Below are 22475 nucleotides of genomic sequence, written 5' to 3' on the forward strand. Positions count from 1 at the left end.
CCGAGGAGCAGAGAGGAGGCTGGCCTGGGGGAGGAACGCTGCCACAGGACCAGTCGGCAGCGTGCAGAGAGGGCTGTGTGCAGCGGGGGAGGCGCCGGCTGTGAGACAGGGAAGGCGCGCTCCCCTGGCATGCATTTAACCACTGGGACGCCGCAGCGCTACTGCTCTGCTGCGGTCCGCTGTCCCAGGGGGTAGTGGAAGCGCAGGTTGGTCGCCTGGCTCCACGCTGCAGCCAGTCCCCAGGGAGCCCCCTGCCTGGGGACTCAGGACCATGTGATCAGCGGGGACCCACCGCGGGACCCCGCTGCTTACCTTTGTCCCCCTTGAATCCGGCCATGGTCCGGAACATCTGGGGTCACCGCTAGCTGTGACCCCAGATGCTCACCAGCATCCCCGGATTGGTACCGGCGGGGGTGTAGGGAAGACAGCATGGACGTCAGGACTTACTGTCTATGCTGTACATCCAGATGTGCAGCCACAGCTGCATAGAAGAAAGCTTCAGGGGCTCTTCTAGCCCCCACTCCGACAGGTGCACCCGACTCCGGCCGGGCACCAAACTAAACTGAGGTGCCTTGGCTCGGGGGCGGGGTATAGGAGGGGGACCTAATGCATCCTGGGAGGCTGAAAGCTTAACTCTTTGTTGCCCGATGACTGACGTCACACCTATACCCCAAGGTATCCTGTGGATACCCTATGGACCCTGAAATAGAAATATTTTTTTAAAAATAAGTAGTGTTGAATAAGTTTTAAATAGATGTCCTTGATCTAATTCAAACATAAAAATAACCCTGACAATTTCTGAGCGGTTTTTGGAAAAATATTACCAGGTTAGGTGGTTAAACAGTGGTACCTGTTGCAGCAGTCCTGTGTGGACTAGGGTAGCCAGAATGTTATTAATAATTATAAGAGAACATGCACTGGGCATTTAGCCGGAACAGATACAACCAGCACATGAAGGAACATTAGCAAGTTTTGGCAACCCGGTGACCGGGTCACGTGACTCGCTGTCCATGTCTCTTGTCCTTGACAGGGGTTGAGCTCCACGCCGGGGGGAGGAGTCAGCCTTTGACAGACAACTCTTCTCTCCAATCCGTGCTTCCAGCGAAAGATCACCGACCAGTGGCTGCCCGGGAGAGTGCAGCTTAGCGCTGGGCCTCGGTGCGCTTGTCGTGCTGCGCTCGGCCATTGAGTCGGTATGTGGCAGCAGGTGGTGCGCGGTGTGACGGCCGGGATCGCGGCATGGCTCCGCACTCGGGCGCCTCCGGTATGCCGCCACGGGGAGCGTGGCGCACGGGCCCTCATCCGCGGCCTCCGGTACAGGAACAGGCCGGGGAGAACGGGCAGGCTGCTGGCTGCGCTGACTGGGGCCTTTCTTTGGGAGGAGGAACGGGTCCGGGAAGACGAGATCCTCAGGTGCAGTTACTTGGCTTATTAAAGGCATTGGCCATATCATGGCATGTCTCTCTCTAGCTGTGGGGAACCAGAAGTCTCAGCATGCCCTCACAGCTAGATGCAAGCAGGGCATGGTGGTACTTATGGTTCCACAGCAGCTGGTATACAACAGGCTACCTACATGTACTTTCTGCCTAGTGCATCACACATTATCTTACTATGATCAACATTACCAGCATATACTGCTGCAGTGTAATGATGGTGGGTGCGGGCAGTATGATGAATGAATAACATCTCCATTCTGCAGCATGTTGCAGACAGAGATGATTGGGAAGTCTTTTAGACCCTCTAACATTGAACCTTTCTCCCTCTGTAGGTCAGCGGAGGAGATGAAGCGGATGCAGATGGCAGCCAACATGTCCCCGGGACAGACCCCTCTGTCAGATGAGGATCTGGGCTGGGAATTAGTATTGGACAGGAAATACTTCAAATTGTGGAGGCGACCTATAGAGGGGACTCATCTCTACCAGTACAGAGGTAAGGGGAGCTTGCTTGCTGATCTCTGCAGGTTCTTGAGAGCATTAATCATTCTGCTGAGGGCCACTGTACACTACCAGTGCTCTTTATAAGACTGGGAATCTACTTTAACCCCAAACCTCCTGTGCCTGGTTTTTGGAACCTCCGAAAAGCAGCAGGAAAACTCTCCTCTTCTGCACATACTACAGGGCTATTAGCAGTGGGTAATGGTTCAGTGTGCACACAAACGTGCTGATATTGGACGTTGCTCACAAGATGTCGTCATTTTCCCTAGTCGCAAGTTTGATGCAGTTGCCATCTCATAGGAGGTCATTCTGAGGTGGACACAATGCCGATGTTAATGTAATGTAAGTTGGTGGGTTTTTGTTTTGTGACCGCGCATGTGTCCTACGGTGTGTGCAAACAGTGCTGCAGGACTGATTGAGCCACTATGACTTTGGAAAGTACTTGGCGTCCCTGGGTGGTGACTGGTAGATGGTTATATAGATGCATGAATAACGGCATCCTGCATGCCAGATGCAGGGACTCTTGGGGCAGCATCTGTGCCACCCACAGAGCACTGCGCTCTGTGTGGTGGCACCGCTTGCACACCCCTAGTTACGGCCTCGCTCTGACTGCATGGGGATGGTGCTTCCAATGGTTGTGACTATAGCAGCCTTTGTGCATTCAGACGCACAGATGTGCCCCGGAGGAAAGGCTGATGCTGGCATTAGCATAAAGTCATAGATATAAATGACCCTAATTTCTACTTCAGGGTCCATAGGGTATCCACAGGATACCTTGGGGTATAGGTGTGACGTCAGTCGCAGGGCACCAAAGAGTTAAGCTTTCAGCCTCCCAGGATGCACTAGGTCCCCCTCCTATACCCCGCCCCCGGGCCAAGGCACCTCAGTTTAGTTTGGTGCCCGGCCGGCGTCGGGTGCACCTGTCGGAGTGGGGGTTAGAAGAGCCCCTGAAGCTTTCTTCAGTGCAGCTGTGGCTGCACATCTGGATGTACAGCATGGACAGTCAGTCCTGACGTCCATGCTGTCTTCCCTACACCCCCGCCGGTACCAGAACGCCGGTACCGATCCGGGGATGCTGGTGAGCATCTGGGGTCACAGCTAGCGGTGACCCCAGATGTTCCGGACCATGGCCGGATCCAAGGGGGACAAAGGTAAGCAGCGGGGTCCCGCGGTGGGTCCCCGCTGGTCACATGGTCCTAAGTCCCCAGGCAGGGGGTTCCCTGGGGACTGGCTGCAGCGTGGAGCCAGGTACTGAACCTGCGCTTTCCACTACCCCCTGGGACAGCGGACCGCAGCAGAGCGGTAGCGCTGCGGCGTCCTAGGGGTTAAATGCATGCCAGGGGAGCGCGCCTTCCCTGTCTCACAGCCGGCGCCTCCCCCGCTGCACACAGCCCTCTCTGCACTGTGCTGACTGGTCCTGTGTCAGCGCTCCTCCCCCAGGCCAGCTTCTCTCTGCTCCTCGGCGGCCATCTTCTCTGCAACGCATGGTGAACGCTGCTGGAAGCCTGGAAGGAAGCATCGTGGTCTGGGTCCCCCCGCATACCTCTCCTCCGCTGTGGCTCAGGTCTGTGTATGCAGCGCTGTGTCCTACCAGGCCCTGTGTCTGTGTAGTTGAGTGATCAGCGCTGTTAGTGCAGGAATTGTTATTTCTCTGCATTGTTTGTGACTGTGCTAGCGCTGCTGCCTGTAACTTTATCTTCTCAAAACTGTCAGCTTTATTACTGTCCCTGTTCTTTCTGCTAAAGCCCTTGCGGTGCGGTGCTGCAGGGTGGTCTCTCGCCTATTTAATACTTAATTGGTGAGAGAGGTCACATACGTGGTGCCATCATGTCTGAAAGTGATTTTCCCCTCCGGCTACAGTGTACCACGTGCAAAGTACCGTTAGCGGAGGGGGAGGGTAGCGCGGAGGGCCTTTGCCGGCAGTGTTTGTCCATGGCGCGGTTACAGCACCGGTACAGGAGCCGCCCTGGGCTTGTTTCGCTCAGGCGTTAACAGCTTTAGTGGGCCAGTTAGCTCCGCAGCCCGCGTTTACTCCGATGGGTTTGTCCCAGCAGTCTGTGGTGTCGTCACCCATGCAGGGGTTCCCACGACAATTGGTGGTACCCCACAGTCTCCCTATTTCCCCGCTCCCGGGTTCTCAGGAGCCAGCGTGGGTTAACTCCCTGACGAGTTCTGTACAGCACTTGTCGGATGTGTTGCAAGGGGAGTCTGTGATGCGGCCTCATAAAAGGCCGGTGGCGTCTCTGTCCGCTCCTTATGAGGATGACGAAGGGACGTCTGATGATGGGGAGATTCTGGATCCTTACGATCAGGAACCTCTCCATACTAAGGACGCTGATGCTAAGTCCAAAGTATATATTCCTGGACTTATTCGGGCGGTCCGCACAGCCTTGGTGATTGAGGACGAAGTTCCCCCAGCGGCTAAATCTAAGTATGCCTTTTTCAAAGATGTGAAGGGCGATGCCACAGTCTTTCCTCTTTCGGGTCAGTTGGTGGACCATTTAGAGGAGGCGTGGAAACAACCTGGCAAAAGATACCAGCCGCAGAGACGCCTGGCGGTGGCTTATCCGTTCGCGGATAATTATTTTGCTAAGTGGGAATCCCCTCCACAGGTGGATTCTCACGTGACCCGTCTTGTCCGTAGTGCCACATTGCCGATGCCATCCATGTCCTCCCGTAAGGATGCTACGGACCGCAAGGTAGAAATCTGCCTGAAGTCCGCTTATTCCCTTGCAGGGGGGGCAGCACGGCCGGCTATGGCCATTTGCTGGGTTGCCAGAGCGATGGAGCGCTGGGCGGATTCATTAGAGGCTTCTTTTGAATCCGACTGTCCGGCCGAACAGGCGGAGTTGATTGGCAATCTCCGTGATTCGGCCACCTACATCAACGAGGCGGCTCTAGACATTAGTACTCTGGTGTCTAGAATTTCTTCAGCAGCGGTAGCTGCTCGTCGCACCTTGTGGCTGCGATCCTGGAAGGCGGACGCAGATTCCAAGAAAGGTCTGGAAGCGTTGCTGTTTACCGGAGAAGTTCTCTTCAGTCTGGATCTGGATAAGATTGTGGCCACGCTGGCGGCAGCCAAATCTGCTTGTCTCCCGTCGGCCGCTGCTCCTTCTGGTTCTGGACCATCGTCCTTTCGGTCATCTAGGGCCCAGGGCAGGCCCAAACCACAGTCGTTTCCTCGACAGGCTGGCCCTAAGAAATCGGTCAAGCCCCGGAAACAGGCTTGGAGTACCAGACGTCCGTCCCCCAAGCCAGATGACAAGCCTGCGGCCTGACGGTCCGGGCCTCCCTTTGGGGGATCCCAGGGTGGGAGGCCGCCTGCTGCAGTTCTCCCGTTGTTGGTCGTTCACTACGACAGACACTTGGGTTCTGGAGGTGGTCTCCCACGGGTACGCCCTCTCCTTCCGGCACAGACCCCCGGCTCGATTCTTCACCACGGGTCTACCATCAGACCGGAACAAGGCTACGGAGCTGCGGAAGGTATTGCACACTATGCTCCAGGCTGGAGTTATAGTGCCTGTTCCATTCTCCCAGAGGGGCCAGGGTTTCTATTCAAATCTATTTTTGGTACAGAAACCCAATGGGTCATATCGTCCGATTCTCAACCTCAAAGCACTCAACAAGTCTTTGCGGGTCCTGAAGTTTCGGATGGAGACCCTACGGTCCATCATTCTGGCGCTGGAACCTGGGGACTACATGGTGTCATTGGACATACAGGACGCTTACCTGCATGTCCCTATTCTTTTGCGCCATCAAGAGTTCCTTCGGTTTGCAATCCGCAGCGACCACTTCCAGTTTCGGGCGTTACCTTTTGGCCTGGCGACAGCACCACGTGTTTTCACCAAGGTGATGGCGGTCATGGCGGCTTCTCTGCGGCTGCAAGGAGTCCGCATGTTGCCGTAATTGGACGACCTGTTATTGGTGGCAGGATCTCCAGAGCTCCTGTTACACCACTTGGACCTGACCATTGCACTGCTGCAACGGCACGGCTGGCTAATCAACTGGCAGAAGTCCACTCTAATCCCGTCTCAGAGGATTCTGCATCTTGGAGCCTTATTGGACTCGGGACAGCAAAGGATCTTCGTGACGGAGGACAAGATCTCTGCTTTACAGTCAAGGGTGCGCAGTTGTCTGCACAGCCGCCGGGTGTCCTTACACTCGGCGATGAGGTTACTGGGCTCCATGGTGTCGGTGTTCGACATGGTGGAATACGCCCAGTTTCACTCAGACCTCTGCAGCACCTGATCCTGTCCAAATGGAACGGGCTGCCTCAGTCTCTGAAGTTCCAGGCGATTGTGCTCACCCCGGAGGTTCGCCTGTCCTTTGCCTGGTGGTTAAAGACGACCCACCTCAACAAGGGACGTCCGTTCTGGGTTCCAAATTGGGTCCTGTTGACAACGGACGCCAGTCTTCGGGGCTGGGGAGCAGTTTCGGGTCCACACTTGTTCCAGGGCAGGTGGACGCCGACAGAAGCGGAGCTTCCAATAAATATCTTGGAACTCTGTGCGGTCTTCAATGCTCTCCTGCAGGCACAGCGGTTTCTCCAGGGTCACCCGGTGCAGGTCCAGTCGGACAACGCTACCACCGTGGCCTACATAAACAGGCAAGGAGGAACTCGCAGTCGGGCGGCTCTCGTAGAGGTCTCTAGGATCCTGGTTTGGGCGGAGCGCAATCTTCCGGCCATATCAGCGGTCTTCATCCCGGGAGTGCTAAATTGGGAGGCGGACTTTCTAAGTCGCCAGGATGTTCATCCAGGGGAATGGTCCCTGCACCCGGACGTTTTTCAACTGCTGGTGGACAGGCGGGGTCTTCCAGAGATTGACCTCATGGCGTCCTGGCACAACAACAAGTTGCCGGTGTACGGGTCTCGCACAAGAGACGAAGGGGCGGCTCTGGTGGATGCTCTGTTCCGGTTCGCATACCTGTTCCCTCCGGTCTCCCTTCTTCCACGGGTAATCCGGGAATTCAAACAGGATGGAGGGACGCTCCTGTTGATAGCTCCCGCGTGGCCCAGACGGCACTGGTTCTCAGACCTTCAGGGTCTGTCCGTGGACAGTCCTCTGCGGTTGCCGCTACGACCGGACCTTCTGTCTCAGGGTCCTTGCCTTCACCCGGACCTGACTCGGCTGTCTTTGACGGCGTGGCTGTTGAGACGGCCATGCTGAGGTCCCGGGAGTTTTCCAGCTCTGTGGTGCGTACCATGTTACGAGCTCGGAAACCGTCTTCCGCGAGGATATACCATCGCGTGTGGCATACGTTCTTCCAGTGGTGTCGACCGAGAGGTTATGCACCGCGGGAGTTTCGTCTGTCTCGGATTCTCGCCTTCCTGCAAGCGGGACTAGATCATGGGCTTCGTCTTGCTTCTTTGAAGGTACAGGTTTCGGCCCTATCTGTCTGGTTTCACCGTAGGATTGCTACAATCCCGGATGTGCGCACCTTTATGCAAGGTGTTCTCCGTATTCAGCCGCCCTTTGTTCCACCTGTGGCGCCTTGGGATTTGGCTGTGGTCCTGAGGGCTCTCCAAGGACCGCCGTTTGAACCACTGGGCTCAGTGGATATTAAATGGCTAACAGCTAAGACTGTTTTCCTTCTGGCTATTGCTTCGGCCAGACGTGTTTCTGAGTTAGGGGCTCTTTCTTGTAGACCCCCTTTCTTGGTTTTTCATGGGAACAGGGCAGTGCTCCGCACTCGGCCCGAGTTTCTTCCCAAAGTTGTTTCCCAGTTTCATGTTAACGAGGAAATCGTTGTTCCGGCCTTTAACTCGCTGGGTCTTTCCGTGGGTGAGGCCTCTTTGGATGTTGTGCGGGCCTTAAGGACTTATGTTGACCGCACTTCTTCGTTTAGGAAGTCGGACGCTTTGTTTGTCCTCTATGGCTTCCGTAAAAAGGGTTGGCCTGCTTCAAAGCAAACTTTGGCAGCCTGGATCCGTATGGCTATTTCTGAAGCTTATCTTCATGAAGGCCTACCGGTCCCTCCTTCTCTGAAGGCTCATTCCACTAGGTCTGTGGGTCCTTCGTGGGCAGCTCGACGTGGTGCGTCGGCAGTTCAGATCTGCAAGGCTGCTACGTGGTCTTCTGTCCATACCTTCGTGAGGTATTACAGGTTTGACACCTTCACCTCTCAGGATGCTTCCTTCGGGCGGCGGATTCTCCTTTCTGCACAGGAGCGTCCCCACCCTTAAAGGATACTGCTTTGGGACATCCCCAAGGTATCCTGTGGATACCCTATGGACCCTGAAGCAGATAATATGAGATATGGTAAGAACTTACCCTTGTTATCTCTATTTCTACGAAGTCCATAGGGTTCCACAGGACTCCCGCCCTGTCGCACCTGTGCTGCAGATGGGCTTTGCTTTGGTCACCGGTTTTCCGTCTCCCTCTGGTGAGAATGTGATTCTTGTATGTGTCCAGATCTTTGTTCTCTCTCTTCCTTCTCCTCCAGCGGCCTATGGCTTGGTAACTAACTGAGGTGCCTTGGCCCGGGGGCAGGGTATAGGAGGGGGACCTAGTGCATCCTGGGAGGCTGAAAGCTTAACTCTTTGGTGCCCTGCGACTGACGTCACACCTATACCCCAAGGTATCCTGTGGAACCCTATGGACTTCGTAGAAATAGAGATAACAAGGGTAAGTTCTTACCATATCTCATATTTTTGTCACAGCATCACCCTCCTCAGAATCGGGCACAATGTGTATTATTTTATTTGTACTTGCCTCTCCACTGCATACTACTAGCCCAATGAACCCTAGCTCTTATCAAGTGCTATGCAATGAAGCACATTACTTTTGTCTTCAAGAACTGCTTCCAACATAGGTCTATGGATCCTAAAGGTCATTTACATGCTTGAGATGAGTTTTTGCTTCTCCACAAGTCTCGATCACCACTGCAATAGTAAAATAAAAAAAATAAAAGTAATGACCATCATTAAAAGGGATTATTCATTTGAAGACCAGTATCCGGTGTATCCCTGCCAGCAGAAGCTAGTGTTACCTAGGAGCAGATGCTAATCTTTGTTTGGCTTCCTTTTAAATTCATCAGATAAATAGCTGACTGACTGCCATCTCTAGCTGACTTTTTAGTTAATCCGGATTACCAGTCTGCAAGGGAAGAGTCTGATTAGGCACTAGCCACCCGCATTCATGTGATAGATTCTGTCAGTGTCATTCGCCTTAAACTTGTTTTAATGACTATGATTGTAATCTCTTCCCACAGTATTTGGCTCATACAAGGATGTGACGCCACGTCAGTTCTTTAATGTCCAGGTAGGAATCTCTCCCGATTCATGTTATTCGTGCTCCAGATGGTGACTTGCTGCCTTCCAGAACTGACCCTTATGCCTCTTGCCCACAGCTAGACACAGAATACCGCAAGAAATGGGACGCACTGGTCATTAAACTGGAAGTGGTGGAGAGAGATGAGGTCTCTGGATCAGAAGTTGTTCACTGGGTCACGCATTTCCCTGTAAGTCTTTAATGCTGTTACTGCCAGGCAGTCATAATGCTGATGGGTTTAGAAGGAAGCATTGAAAGGCTGTTTGATAATGACTGAAGTATATTGTGAACAGCTTATGTTGGCTAAATAGTATCACACTGTATAGGTTGCTGAAACTAAATCAGCTTTGTATCATCTGAAAATCCTGGGCTTATAAACTTTAAAATAGTTAATTATTGACGTTCCTCTGCCATCTGTAGGCACAAATCAGGGTGTTACAAAGCTGTCCTATTCTATTATTCACAGAATCTTCAAAGGAAAACAAACAAAAAGCCAAATAGCTATCTTAGGCAAAAATGACCTCCTTCAATATAAAGCCAATATATGCCAAAACAATGTCTTGGTTGTTAGGTTTTGTATGGTTTTAAAAGGCTATTCTAGTGGGGTCATGGCGTCTTTCGGTGACACTACAGACCTGTGTTTAAAGAGTTCCTCCTGTGTTTTACATACATTCATCCAGTCACAACATGGACACTCGTTATTTCCTCTGTGGCACCCAGCCCTACAGCCTGCAGTATGGTTACATCCGCTAGTGTTTGTATTTTAAGCACCAAACCCTGTAAATAAGTTTTACACAAGATGGATTTTAAAGTGTTACTGGGTGGGACAGATCATACAGCACCAGTGTCTGTGACGCATTACAGCCAGTCTAGGCTATATTACTCCATATGAAGACAGGCACTAATGAGTCTTCTAAACTAGAGCTCAGGGGTACCAGGTTCTATACATATTTTAATTTGTTTGGCCTAATATGTTAAATGGAGGCCACTTGGTTGAAAGCGAAGTTATCCTTTTAAACTGATTCTGGTTATTGATATGCTGACGTAAATGTTTTAAAATACAAAAAAGCTGGTAATAGTCACTTGGTAGAACATCAGAGCTTCAAATATTTTAGGCAAATCTCTGGGCCATGCAGATTTACCTTGCACATCAGTCTTCTGTTTATTTTTTTTTATTATTATTTTATTAAAGGATTCTGTTTCGGATATCTTTTTCATTTATTGACTTTATTATTATGATGTGGTGTTTAAGAAGTTGGATTAAAGAATTTTATTTTTATTTTTTTTTGTCTGTAGCAAGTAACTTATGTGCATGAGATTTCAAAAATATGGCAACGTACAGTGAGCAACTTGTACAAGTTAAACAAGGAAGGGCTGTCCAACTTCGAGGGCATGGGGAGCTACTAGATAATGTCCCCCTAAACGTTTCCATCCCTCGACACTTTCAGGGGTCTTTAACATTGGTCTATACATTTGCTGTGCAGTGCAAGTTTCTGTTTCTGCAAATGGGCTGACTGCAATGTCCTTCAATGTACAGGAAGCTTATGTGTAGGGAACCATTACATCCCCCCCCCCCACCCCCGCCCTCAATGTTTTACAGCTTTCTCTTTGTGTAAAGCAACATTTAAGGTTTGTATCAATAATAATCTACTTACTGGGCTAATTTCAACAATGGTGCTGATAGGTCTTGTTGCAAAGCTTACCTTTTTAGTACAGACCCATTGTTTATCTTCTCTTTACCAAATCTCTTATCTCTCCCCCCCCTCCCCCCCCCCCCCCCCCTGCTCTCTCTCTCAGTGGCACAGCACATGTGACAGTAACTGATAGGATAAAAAATGAGGTTTGTGATCTTGCCTTGAAAGGACAAGAAGTATGAGCCAACTGATCATAGACACAGTTGCCTGAATGTGCTCATAGCTTTATCTCTGTGTGCATGCTATATCTACCTATACTCACCCTAGTGCCAGGCACCATTTATCAGATATATTTTAACTGATTAAATAGCCCAGGAGTAAGGTTAAGGTGTCCCTACCATAGCAGATAACAGAAGCAGCACTAGCTAGGTTTCCTATGGTATAAACTTCCAGTAACCCTTCTTCCTTTTTTTTTTTTTTTTTTTTCCTTCGCAGTATCCAATGTATTCCCGGGATTATGTCTACGTCAGGAAGTATAACATTGATCTGGAGAACAACCTCATGGTTTTGGTGTCTCGGTAAAGATGGACCTCATATTACACCTGTAGATATTGTTAGAATACATATAATTATGAGGCAGAAATGGCACTCAATTATATCTCCACATAACTGAAAGCTGCACCTTCTACTTAATACATTCCTCAATTCTAGGTTATGTTTATATATCATTAGACTGTTGTGTCTCCATTGTATATACCAGAGTTTCCCAAGCCCTGCCATTACAGTCCAGGTTTTAAGGATATCCATGCTTAAGCCCAGATGACACAAAAACAGACAAATCTCAGGTGCACAACTCCAAATTATTAATAATATATAAAAGCAATAAAATTTTGCAATCAATAGAGGTTTTTAGCATAATCGTAGCCAAGGTTATGGGCCTACCCACCATATCCAGGTAACCTCTGTAGGGTAGGTCCCTAACATACTACGATTCAAATCCAGAGCGCAGGATCCCCAAACTAGCCCAGCTAAAGCTGCCCCAGGGCACCGCCATAGTAAGAAAAGTGCAGTGTGAAAGAGATAGTTAGGAGCAGCTACTGCTGCATATAAAGAATGAAAATAAAAAGTGAGGTACATATATAATAAACAAACAGTGAAGGGTTAAAATGTGTTATAAAAGAAAAATTGTTATAATGCGGTGCCCTGAAACAGATCAACAAAGGCAATCCAGGGGGACCCACGCCCCAAAAATGAACCAAAGTTGCACTTCAGTATATAAAACTTGTAGGACTTACCTAGAATTGTGCCTAATACTGGTGTGCATATTCATTACAAGACTCCATGCTTTGAAACCAATAACCTTATTGGATCCCCTACAGAGGTTACCTGGATATGGTGGGTAGGCCCATAACCTTGGCCAAGATTATGCTAAAAACCTCTATTGATTGCAAAATTTTATTGCATTTATATATTAATAATTTGGAGTTGTGCACCTGAGATTTGTCTGTTTTTGTGTCATCTGGAATCTTTCCCATATCTTCTTAAGCCCGGATTAAGTCAAATTGACTGAGGTGCTAATTAAGTCACCTGTGCTCAAGCATGGATATCCTTTAAATTCTGGACTGTAATGGAGTTTGGGATCCTCTGGTATATAATCTAAGCACTACATGGATCCAGTTGTATTCAATAGAGACCGTACAAGCTGTGTCATATCCCACAGCAGTAAAGATAACAAACCTGTTTTTCTTTTGACATATCTGAAATGCGCTAAAGGTTGGTTAAAAAATGTTTAGCAAATGTTACCTGAGGGCAATACAAACTGTGCAATTCCGTCCATCTAAAATGTTAATGCAGCAGGAGGTGTGTCTGTAGGAAACGGACACCTCCTTGCTGCATCTGCTAACCCAGCGATGTGACTGAGCTGAAGCTGACCGAGTCCTGGTCACTTGCGAGGACAGGAAATCTGCGTCCACCGATGGACACTCTGCAACTGTCTGGCCAATTATTTATATTTCTACTTCAGGGTCCACAGGGTTGACCTTGGGGTATAGCTGGATCTGGATCCACGGGCACCACGCAGTTAAAGCTTTGCTGCTCCCAGGATGCACTTGGGTCCGTCCTCCTCTATACCCCGCCCCGGCCACAGGCACCTCAGTTTTAGTTGGTGCCCGGCCGGAGTCGGGTCACCCTGTCGCAGTGGGGCTGCAGGAGCAGCCCCTAAGCTTTATTTTAAAAGAGAAATTTTTTATTTTTTTCTACTTTTTTTACACTGTTAGAGCGGCAGCATCAGACTGTCCTTTAGGACGTCCACGCTGCCGCTCCTCCCCGCTGGCGCCGCGACGCCAGTACAGCTCTGGGGATCGCGGCGGGACCCCAGAACCTGTACTAGCCGGGCTCTGGGGACTCCCTTGACTGCTGCCGGACGCGACGGGGATCAGGTAAGCCGCGGGTCGCCGCGTGCGGCGGCCCGCGGATACTTCAATGCAGTCAGGAGCCTCCGGTCTCTGGGGACAGACCGGAGGCGCTAGCGGCGGCGGCGGGCTCCCCCTCAATTGGGGAATACCCCGCGTGTCCGCTAGACCACCAGGGTATCAGGCTGGTAGCGGGACCGGCAACCCGGGGGTTAATTGCTAGCCAGGGGAGGCAGCCTTCCCTGTCTAGCGGCTCCTCCCCTCAGCTCAGCGCGCCTTTCAACTAGGAGTCTGGCGTCGCTGAGCTGCTCTTATCTCTCGGCCACTCCTCCTCTGAGGAGGCCATCTTTACTGGCACATCGCAGACTCCCAGGCGGTATCAAGTGGACCGGTCCCCCTGTGTACCTCTCCCCTGCTAAAGGACAGTGTACACAGCGCTATAGCCCTCCCAGACACTGAATCTGGGCGGTTGATTGTAGCGGAAGGTGCAGTGAGTATAACTTTTCTGCATTGTATGTGACTATTGCTAGTGCTGCCTGTCTGTGACTTATTCTCCTTTACTGTCAGCTTATACCTATCCCTTTCCTTCTCCTACGGCCCGGCAGGTGTGTGGGGGAAGGGCGTTTTTCTGAGACCCTCACTTATATAAAACACGTATTTGTGGGGTCAGTCACATACTGTTGTGTGCTACACAGTACCATATCTGGGCTGTTGTGTCGCATACTGGTGAGTGCGCGGGTGTTAAAACCGTAATTCCTCTGGTGATACCTGTTTCTTGTGATTTACGGTATCATGTCTGATGAGGAGACTGAGCGCTCTGTGGCTCCTGTGCTATTTTCCTGCAGACGCTGTGCTGCTGGAGTTGATGGGGAGGACTTATCTCAGGATGGTCTGTGCGGGCGGTGCCAGCTGGTACCGGGCCCCTCCAACCCCCCTGTATCACAGGACCCTCCTTGGGCGATGTTTTCACAGGTGCTGGCGTCTATTGCGGACCGGTTATCGGTCCCATCAGCGGTCCCTTCTAGGGCGTTACCGCAGCCCACCATCCCCCATTCCCCGAGGGTTCCACAAACGTTGCGGTCTTCCCCCGGGGCCCAGACTGTGGGTCCTTACTCGGGACTGCCTGTGTATGTGCAGTCTTCCCCAGGGACGTGTCAGTCTGTAGTGCCTTTGCAGAGTTTTGCTCCGACGGCTCCTCCGCCTTGGGTGGATGTTCTATCCAGCTCCGTACAGAGTCTGGCGGCTTCATCCTCGGCGTTTCAGTCCATGTTGCAAGGTGATGTGCCACCAAGGGTGTCTAAACGTCCGGTTGTGAGTTCACTAGCTGCGCAGTTGTCGGACTCGGAAGTGTCCTCAGATGATGGAGAAATCCATGAGGACTCTGACTCTGATGTCATGGGGCAGGAGGTGGAAGCTAAGTCCTCCATTAATGTTCCAGCCTTAGTTAGGGCGGTGCGGGCTATCCTACATGTTGAGGATGATGCGCCGGCTCCTAGGTCGAAGTTTCCTAATTTTAAAAAGGCCAAGGTGACCTCAACTGTGTTCCCCCTGTCTGATCAGTTATCGGATCATATGGCGGCGGCCTGGCAATTACCTAGTAAGAGGTTCCATCCACAGAAGAGGTTGGCGGCGAACTATCCTTTTCCTGAAGCTCATTGCAGGAAATGGGAAACTCCGCCGGCGGTGGATTCCCACGTTACCCGCTTGATCAAAAGCGCGACGTTGCCATTGCCGTCTATCTCCTCTTTGAAGGATCCCACGGACAGGAAGGTGGAGACTTGTTTAAAGTCCATTTATTCTCTGTCCGGGGCGGTGGCTCGCCCGTCCATGGCTATCTCCTGGGTGGCTAAAGCCATTGAGGCATGGGCCAATGCCTTGGAGGATACCTTTCCTGATGAGGCTCCGGATATCCAGAGAGCGTTAGTGGGACAGATGCGGGATGCAGCTTCCTATATTGGGGAAGCGTCTTTGGATGCCAGCCTGCTCACTTCTAGGGTGTCGGCTGCAGCGGTATCTGCTCGGCGCTCCCTGTGGCTGAGGTCCTGGAGGGCTGATGCAGATTCAAAAAAGGGTCTGGAGGCCTTGCCTTTTAATGGTGATTTACTATTTGGTCCGGATTTGGACAGAATAGTGGATACTTTGGCTAAGTCCAAGTCGGCTTTTCTCCCTTCGGCCTCTGCGCCGGCTAAAGTGAGGAGCTCTGCCTTTCGGTCCTTTCGGGTTCAGGGTAAGGCCAGGGGCCAGTCCTTCCCGAGACATTCGGCGACCAAGGCCGCACCCAAGCCCAAGAAGCAGGCATGGAGTGCTCGGCGCCCTTCTTCCAAGCAGGAGGATAAGCCTGCTGCCTGATGGGACGGGCCTCTCTCTGGGGGACCCCAGAGTGGGAGGCCGACTTCTCCAATTCGCCCAGTGTTGGCACAATACCACCACGGATGCCTGGGTTCGAGAAGTAGTCTCTCAGGGGTACGCCCTGTCTTTTCGGTTCAGGCCGCCCCACCAGTTTTTCTGTACAAGTCCTTCTCTGGACAAGACCAAAGCTGGTCAGATTCAGGTAGCTATAGAATCCTTGCTACAAGCAGGGGTCATTGTTCCCGTTCCGCAGTCTCAGCGCGGGACGGGGTACTATTCTACTCTGTTTCTGGTACAGAAACCCAATGGTTCTCATCGCCCTATCCTGAATTTGAAGTCTCTGAACAGATACCTCAGAGTTCCCAGGTTCAGGATGGAAACGTTACGTTCCATCATTCTGGCGATGGAACCCGGGGATTATATGGTCTCCCTCGATATCCAGGACGCCTATCTCCATGTGCCCATAGCACCGGCACATCAGCGGTATCTGAGGTTTGCTATCCTGAACCATCACTACCAATTTCGGGCGTTGCCTTTTGGCCTTTCCACGGCTCCGAGGGTGTTCACCAAGGTGATGGCGGTTATGGCTGCCCACCTTCGGGGTCAGGGTCTACGTCTGTTGCCGTACCTGGACGATCTTCTGCTGCTGGCGAGCTCCCCGGAGGTGCTTCTTCGACATCTCCACCTGACCATTGCTTGTCTTCAAGCACACGGGTGGTTGATAAACTGGAAGAAGTCCTCCCTGATTCCATCACAGCGGATGGTTCATTTGGGAGCCCTGCTGGATTCTCGTCAGCAGCGGATTTTCCTGACTCCAGAGAAGGTCTCCTCCCTGCAGCTGCGGATACACAGTTGCCTGAGCAGTTGCCGCCTGTCGGTCCATTCAGCTATGAGAGTTCTGGGGTCCATGGTGTCGACATTCGACATGGTGGAATTTGCCCAGTTCCATTCCCGGCCCCTGCAGGGGCTGATTCTATCGGAATGGAACGGGTTACCTCACCGGATCCGCTCTCAGATGCTGGTGTTGTCCGCGGAGGTTCGGCAGTCTTTGGCTTGGTGGCTTCAGACGGTGCATCTGGTCGAGGGGCACCCCTTTTGGATCCCGGACTGGGTCCTGCTCACGACGGATGCCAGTCTTCGGGGTTGGGGGGCAGTGACCGGCTCATTATCGCTTCAGGGTCGTTGGTCTGCGGAAGAAGCACTTCTCCCCATCAACATCCTGGAACTGCGGGCTGTGTACAGGGCCCTGCAGTCGTCTGGCCCCGCTCTTCACGGAAGGGCGGTTCAGGTGCAGTCCGACAACGCCACCACGGTGGCATACATCAACCACCAAGGGGGAACTCGCAGTCGGGCAGCAATGTCGGAGGTGTCTCGCATTCTTGCTTGGGCGGAGTGTCACGTTCCAGCGATCTCGGCAGTCTTCATTCCCGGAGTCCTCAATTGGGAGGCGGACTTCCTCAGCCGTCACGATGTGCATCCCGGGGAATGGTCGCTTCACCCAGAGGTGTTTCAGCTACTCGTGGACAGGTGGGGGCTGCCGGAGCTGGACTTGATGGCCTCCCGTCACAATCACAAGTTGCCCGTTTACGGGTCAAGGACAAGAGACGCAGGCGCCTGTCTGGTAGACGCTCTGTCGGTGAAATGGACGTTTCACCTGGCGTATCTGTTTCCTCCGATATCCTTACTTCCTCGGGTTCTGCGGAAATTCAAGCAGGACGGCGGCACGCTCGTGCTGGTGGCTCCGGCGTGGCCCAGACGTCCTTGGTACTCCGATCTGAGGTGCCTCTCCATCGACGCTCCGTACCTTCTTCCTCAGCGTCGGGACCTGTTGTCTCAGGGGCCCTGCCTTTACCCGGATCTGGGTCGGCTGTCTTTGACGGCGTGGCTCTTGAGACAGCCGTCTTGAGGTCTAGGGGTTTCTCCAGTTCAGTGATTGGTACCATGCTTAGGGCACGCAAGCCTGCCTCCGCGCGGATTTACCACAGGGTGTGGCGCACTTATTTTCATTGGTGTGAATCCAGAAACTATGATCCGCAGGTGTTCCGGGTTTCCAGAATCTTGGAATTTCTTCAATCAGGTTTGGACCTCGGCTTACGCCTGGCCTCTCTGAAGGTTCATGTGTCTGCTTTGTCCGTGTGGTTTCAGCGACGGATTGCTACACTGCCAGATGTTTACACCTTTTTCCAAGGTGTTCTCAGGATCCAGCCTCCCTTCGTGCCTCCGGTGGCTTCGTGGGACTTGACGGTGGTACTGAGGGTCTTGCAGGGTCCTCCTTTTGAGCCGCTTGAGTCGGTGGAGCTCAAGTGGCTGACGTTTAAGACCATTTTTCTCCTGGCAATTGCTTCGGCCAGGAGGGTTTCAGAATTGGGGGCGCTTTCCTGTCGCCCTCCTTTTCTGATTTTTCACCAGGACAGGGCAGTGCTCCGCACGCGTCCTGAGTTTTTGCCCAAAGTGGTTTCAAAGTTCCACATTAATCAGGAACTTGTTGTGCCAGCTTTTCAGTCACCTGATCTTTCTGCTGGTGAGGCTTCCTTGGATGTGGTCCGGGCACTTAGAATCTATGTGGACCGGACTGCTTCGGTTAGGAAGTCGGATTCTTTGTTTGTCCTCTTCGGTTTTCACAAGAGGGGTTGGCCTGCCAACAAGCAAACGTTAGCCCGTTGGCTTCGTTCAGTTATTTGTGAGGCTTATGCGCAGGAGGGTTTACCTGTGCCAGCCTCTGTTAAGGCTCATTCCACTCGTTCTGTGGGTCCCTCTTGGGCTGCTAGACGTGGCGCCTCCGCTGTTCAGCTGTGTAAGGCGGCTACTTGGTCTTCAATTCAGACGTTTTTGAGGTTTTATGCGTTTGACACCTTCGCCTCTCAGGATGCATCCTTTGGGCGCCGGGTACTCCTTTCAGCACAGGAGCGTCCCCGCCCTTAGTTGAACTGCTTTGGGACATCCCCAAGGTCAACCCTGTGGACCCCCTATGGACCCTGAAGTAGAAAACAAGAGATATGGTAAGAACTTACCTTTGTTATCTCTGTTTCTACGAAGTCCATAGGGTCCACAGGGCGCCCGCCCTGACGCACCTGGCTTCAAATGGGCTGTGTGGCTGGTCACCGGTTTTCCGTCTCCCATTTCTGTGAGTATGGTTTCTTGTGTGTTCCAGTCTTCCTTCTCTCTGTTTAGTCTCCTCCTCCGGCCTTAGCTGCTTACCAACTGAGGTGCCTGTGGCCGGGGCGGGGTATAGAGGAGGACGGACCCAAGTGCATCCTGGGAGCAGCAAAGCTTTAACTGCGTGGTGCCCGTGGATCCAGATCCAGCTATACCCCAAGGTCAACCCTGTGGACCCTATGGACTTCGTAGAAACAGAGATAACAAAGGTAAGTTCTTACCATATCTCTTGTTATTCTCCTGTAATAGTCATACTAAAGGTACATATTGTTACATACCGGAATACTGGGGGTGGCGGTTCTCAGCTCACATCAAATACCTACCAGCTTGTTTTGACATATACACTTTCTAGTCTAATTTCTATTTTTTACAAAGTTCCTGTTCATGGTTTGTGCATCATATTTTGTTAAGCTTGGGCATTCGTCCTCTCATTCTATAGAGCAGTGGAGCACCCGGATGTGCCAGAGTCTCCCGACTACGTACGAGTCCGGAACTACCAGTCTCAGATGGTGATCAGACCGCACTATTCATTTGATGAGGTATGCCGGCTGTATTTATTCCATTGGCGAGATGAGTAGGCTGCATCATCCGTGGTTGGTTCTATAGTTTTGAAATGGAAAAAGGTAATCTCATGTGACCTTAGGGAGTAAAAGCCACCCCGTATATTCTATTGGGCTCCTAATAAAGTCAAATGGTTCTAAGAACCTATCGCTACCTGTCTGAATAGGACGATAAGCATTGTGAGATGGTGGTTGTGGTAGGAATAGAAGGAAACTGTCCTGGGGAATGCAGGATAAGATAAAAGCCCTGCACGTCATTCATGCACATTCTGTTCACTTAGACTAGTTATCTAACTGTAGACTAAAGAAGCGCATCCACTAGGCGATTAAAATGAGTGATTGAACGATAACGACATCGTTATCGTTCAATCGCTCATTAATTGTTCACAAATCGGGCATTAAAATGTCGGAAAACGACCAGCGATGCTCGCTCTGGCTAGTCTTTTTCAACACCAATCATCGCCTGAACATGCTGGTCAAACTGCCGATAACGACAGATTGGGCATGTTCGGTGATGAAGGAGGGTGCCTGCACTGGATGACCTATCGTACAGTGTAGGCACTTACAGGATGAGGAACGACTGTACGATTACACTGTTGTAATCGTACAGTCGTTCCTCTATGACCTAGTGGATACGAGGCATTAGAGTGCTCAATATGGAGATGACTGGAGCAATAAAGTGGGTTGTTGGTAAAATGGGGTAGGTCAAGTGGCCTTTTTGCTAACAGATCTCTTCCTTTTTTAGAATGGCTTTGATTACATGCTGACCTACAGTGACAACCCACAGACTGTTTTTCCTCGCTACTGTGTAAATTGGATGGTATCCAGTGGTAAGCACATGAAGGGAGCAGCTCTGTCTGACACAAGATCTGTAGTAGTCTAGTCTCCCAGCACCTCAGCTCAGGGAGGTGGCAGTTTGATGCATTAGGGATAATGGGGGAGATGTATTATAGCAGTACGTTAAGTGACGCTATATCGCTTCCTGCTTTGCCTCTTTACCAAGGTGAGGCAGGAAGCACCAACGATGATGTATGAACATCTCATCGGCCGGAGCGTGGGGAGTGTGAACTCCCCTCTCTGGCGATCCCTGCCTGAGTACACAGAGGATCAGCCTAGTGCTGATGCGCTGTGTCTCAGTCCCGGCCGGCTCCACTGAGCATGCGTGGGATCCCGCAAGTATCGCGAGATCCCGCGTGCAGACATGGAGCCGGCAGCCCCCGCAGAAGGGACAGTGCTGTCCCTGCTGTGGGTATAGGGCATCTCCAGGCTGTAGCTGTCGATAGCGACAGCTGCAGCGGACTGAACAGTCAGGCGAACTGACCGTTCATACATTGCCCAGGCCGATAATGACGGACGCATAGCGCCCCTGTCATTTACCTCCAAACTCCCCGATCATACATCGGGGAGAAGTGGTATCAGCGCACATAACGTGCGCTGATACTGCTTCAACACTTCATACATCTCCCCCATTAAGTACTGTTTACAATATACATTCTAGTGCCACAGTCACAGCATGGCGATCTGTTGTTCATAGTGTAGTAGATCTAATTCACATACTAGAAAGCAGAAATACTGAACTCCCCTTCTGATGAGAGAGACATCCATCTTTTATTTGTAAACCATAGTTCAAATGAAAATTAAAGGGAGTATAATGACACCAGATCCCTGCCACAAGTTATTTTGCATCTTGCGGAAGACATTTTTGGAAATTTACAGTAATATACAGTATGTGTGTGTATGTATGTATGTATGTGTGTGTGTGTGTGTATATATATATATATATATATATATATATATATATTTTATTTATTTTTTTTAATTTATTTACTTTTTTGCGCGTCTATTCGATAAAATTTGTGTATCTGTGTCAAATAACTATTCTATGCTTGGGGTCTGCAAATATGAACTTCCTTTTTGCCCACAGGGATGCCGGATTTTCTAGATAAGCTGCACCTAGCAACACTTCGTGCCAAAACCATGGAGATTAAAGTGAAAGATTACATATCCACCCGACTTCAGGACTGCAGCAGCGAATCTCGAGCCAGCCCAGAACGGAAGACAGCGGCTGCGCACACTGCGGCACAGATGGAATATGCATAATTGGGCAGCACTGGAGTCCTACCTTACCTCCCACGGGCCAGAGACAGGGAAGATGGACGTTTGGGCCACTGAGCCTTTAGCCCCAGCTTTGCAGGTCCCAAATGAAGCCAGATTACTGCCAACTAAAACTGCATTGCTCCACATCCCTACTAGGCAACATGTGCCTTGTAACAGATCATCTGTGGCTCTGCTTGTGCCAGGTGCTAACTCCAGAACTGCTGTCTAAAGATTTATGGACAATTGCGGGGAAGATGAAGTAGTCAGCGGGCATTACAAACCAGACAGCAGATGAGTGTTTGTTCCTATAGATTTTTGTGGCATGTCTGACATCAATCGTTAATTATGCAAAGGAATGTTTTTCTATTGTACCTCCTGAGAGCAGTGGTGGATTACTGCATTATCCATTGGGAACTATTGCATGTCCAATGCTAGTATCTTCTCTTTTCTATATGAACCAGACTGGGACACTGGAACACAATCTATGACTGGATGGATTTTGATGTTTACTGAACGGGAGGCTTGTCGTTTTTGTGTGCAGAGTTACATCCGCTTGTCAATCATACCGGTTTGTTGGAATCTTGAGTCAGGGTCTTTGCTGTTTGCTCAGAAACCTGGAATCTGCAGGCGTTAAGGAGTCTGACTTTAATTTGCGCATTTGTTAGAATGACAATGCGGTCACTGATTTTATGGAGAAATGTACGCATTAAGTGCCGTACACTTCAGAAAGAGTTCACTTTTTTGTTGCTATGGGTTTCGGCTACTTGTGCAGAAAGTGTTGTAGTATGTACATTTACTTAAAACTGATCAGTCGTGCACAGTTAGGGGTCGTTTCAGCATTTTATTTTTTTTTACAGGCTAGTTTACTAGACCAACCGCACCCGATAGGTGTCCTTCTAACTGTACAAGTCTTCCACCTCTGCAATCAGGAGCACGTAGTGAGGATTTGATTACTGTAGGAGTCCTGTATGCTAATTATTTTATTTGACACACATACTGGGTAGATTAGAACCAGAGTTGAGAGACCCTTCCATAAACCTTCACAATCTGCTCAGTGCCTTGG

General features: G+C 50.9%; 1 protein-coding gene across 1 annotated transcript; it reads left to right on the top strand.

Moving 5' to 3' along the window:
• Positions 1-1072: 1072 nt before the first annotated feature.
• On the top strand, positions 1073-22236 carry STARD7 (StAR related lipid transfer domain containing 7). The gene is made up of 8 exons (XM_088470794.1): positions 1073-1413; positions 1769-1929; positions 9147-9196; positions 9285-9395; positions 11335-11417; positions 19195-19294; positions 20061-20145; positions 21240-22236. Exons 1-8 carry the CDS (start codon positions 1196-1198, stop codon positions 21413-21415), a joined length of 984 nt encoding a protein of 327 aa, XP_088326920.1. The 5' UTR covers positions 1073-1195; the 3' UTR covers positions 21416-22236.
• The last annotated feature ends 239 nt before the right edge of the window (positions 22237-22475 follow it).

This window comes from Taudactylus pleione, unplaced genomic scaffold (genome assembly GCF_031769625.1).
Source record: "Taudactylus pleione unplaced genomic scaffold, aTauple2 ptg000105l, whole genome shotgun sequence".
NCBI lineage: Eukaryota > Metazoa > Chordata > Amphibia > Anura > Myobatrachidae > Taudactylus > Taudactylus pleione.

What these genes read in the sequence shown, in the direction of transcription:
- STARD7 (XM_088470794.1), top strand. Translation starts at nt 1,196, where the DNA reads ATGTGGCAGCAGGTGGTGCGCGGTGTGACGGCCGGGATCGCGGCATGG. An exon ending in GTCAGTTCTTTAATGTCCAG is followed by an intron (nt 9,197 to 9,284) that starts GTAGGAATCTCT and finishes TCTTGCCCACAG; the next exon opens with CTAGACACAGAATACCGCAA. An exon ending in CTCATGGTTTTGGTGTCTCG is followed by an intron (nt 11,418 to 19,194) that starts GTAAAGATGGAC and finishes CTCATTCTATAG; the next exon opens with AGCAGTGGAGCACCCGGATG.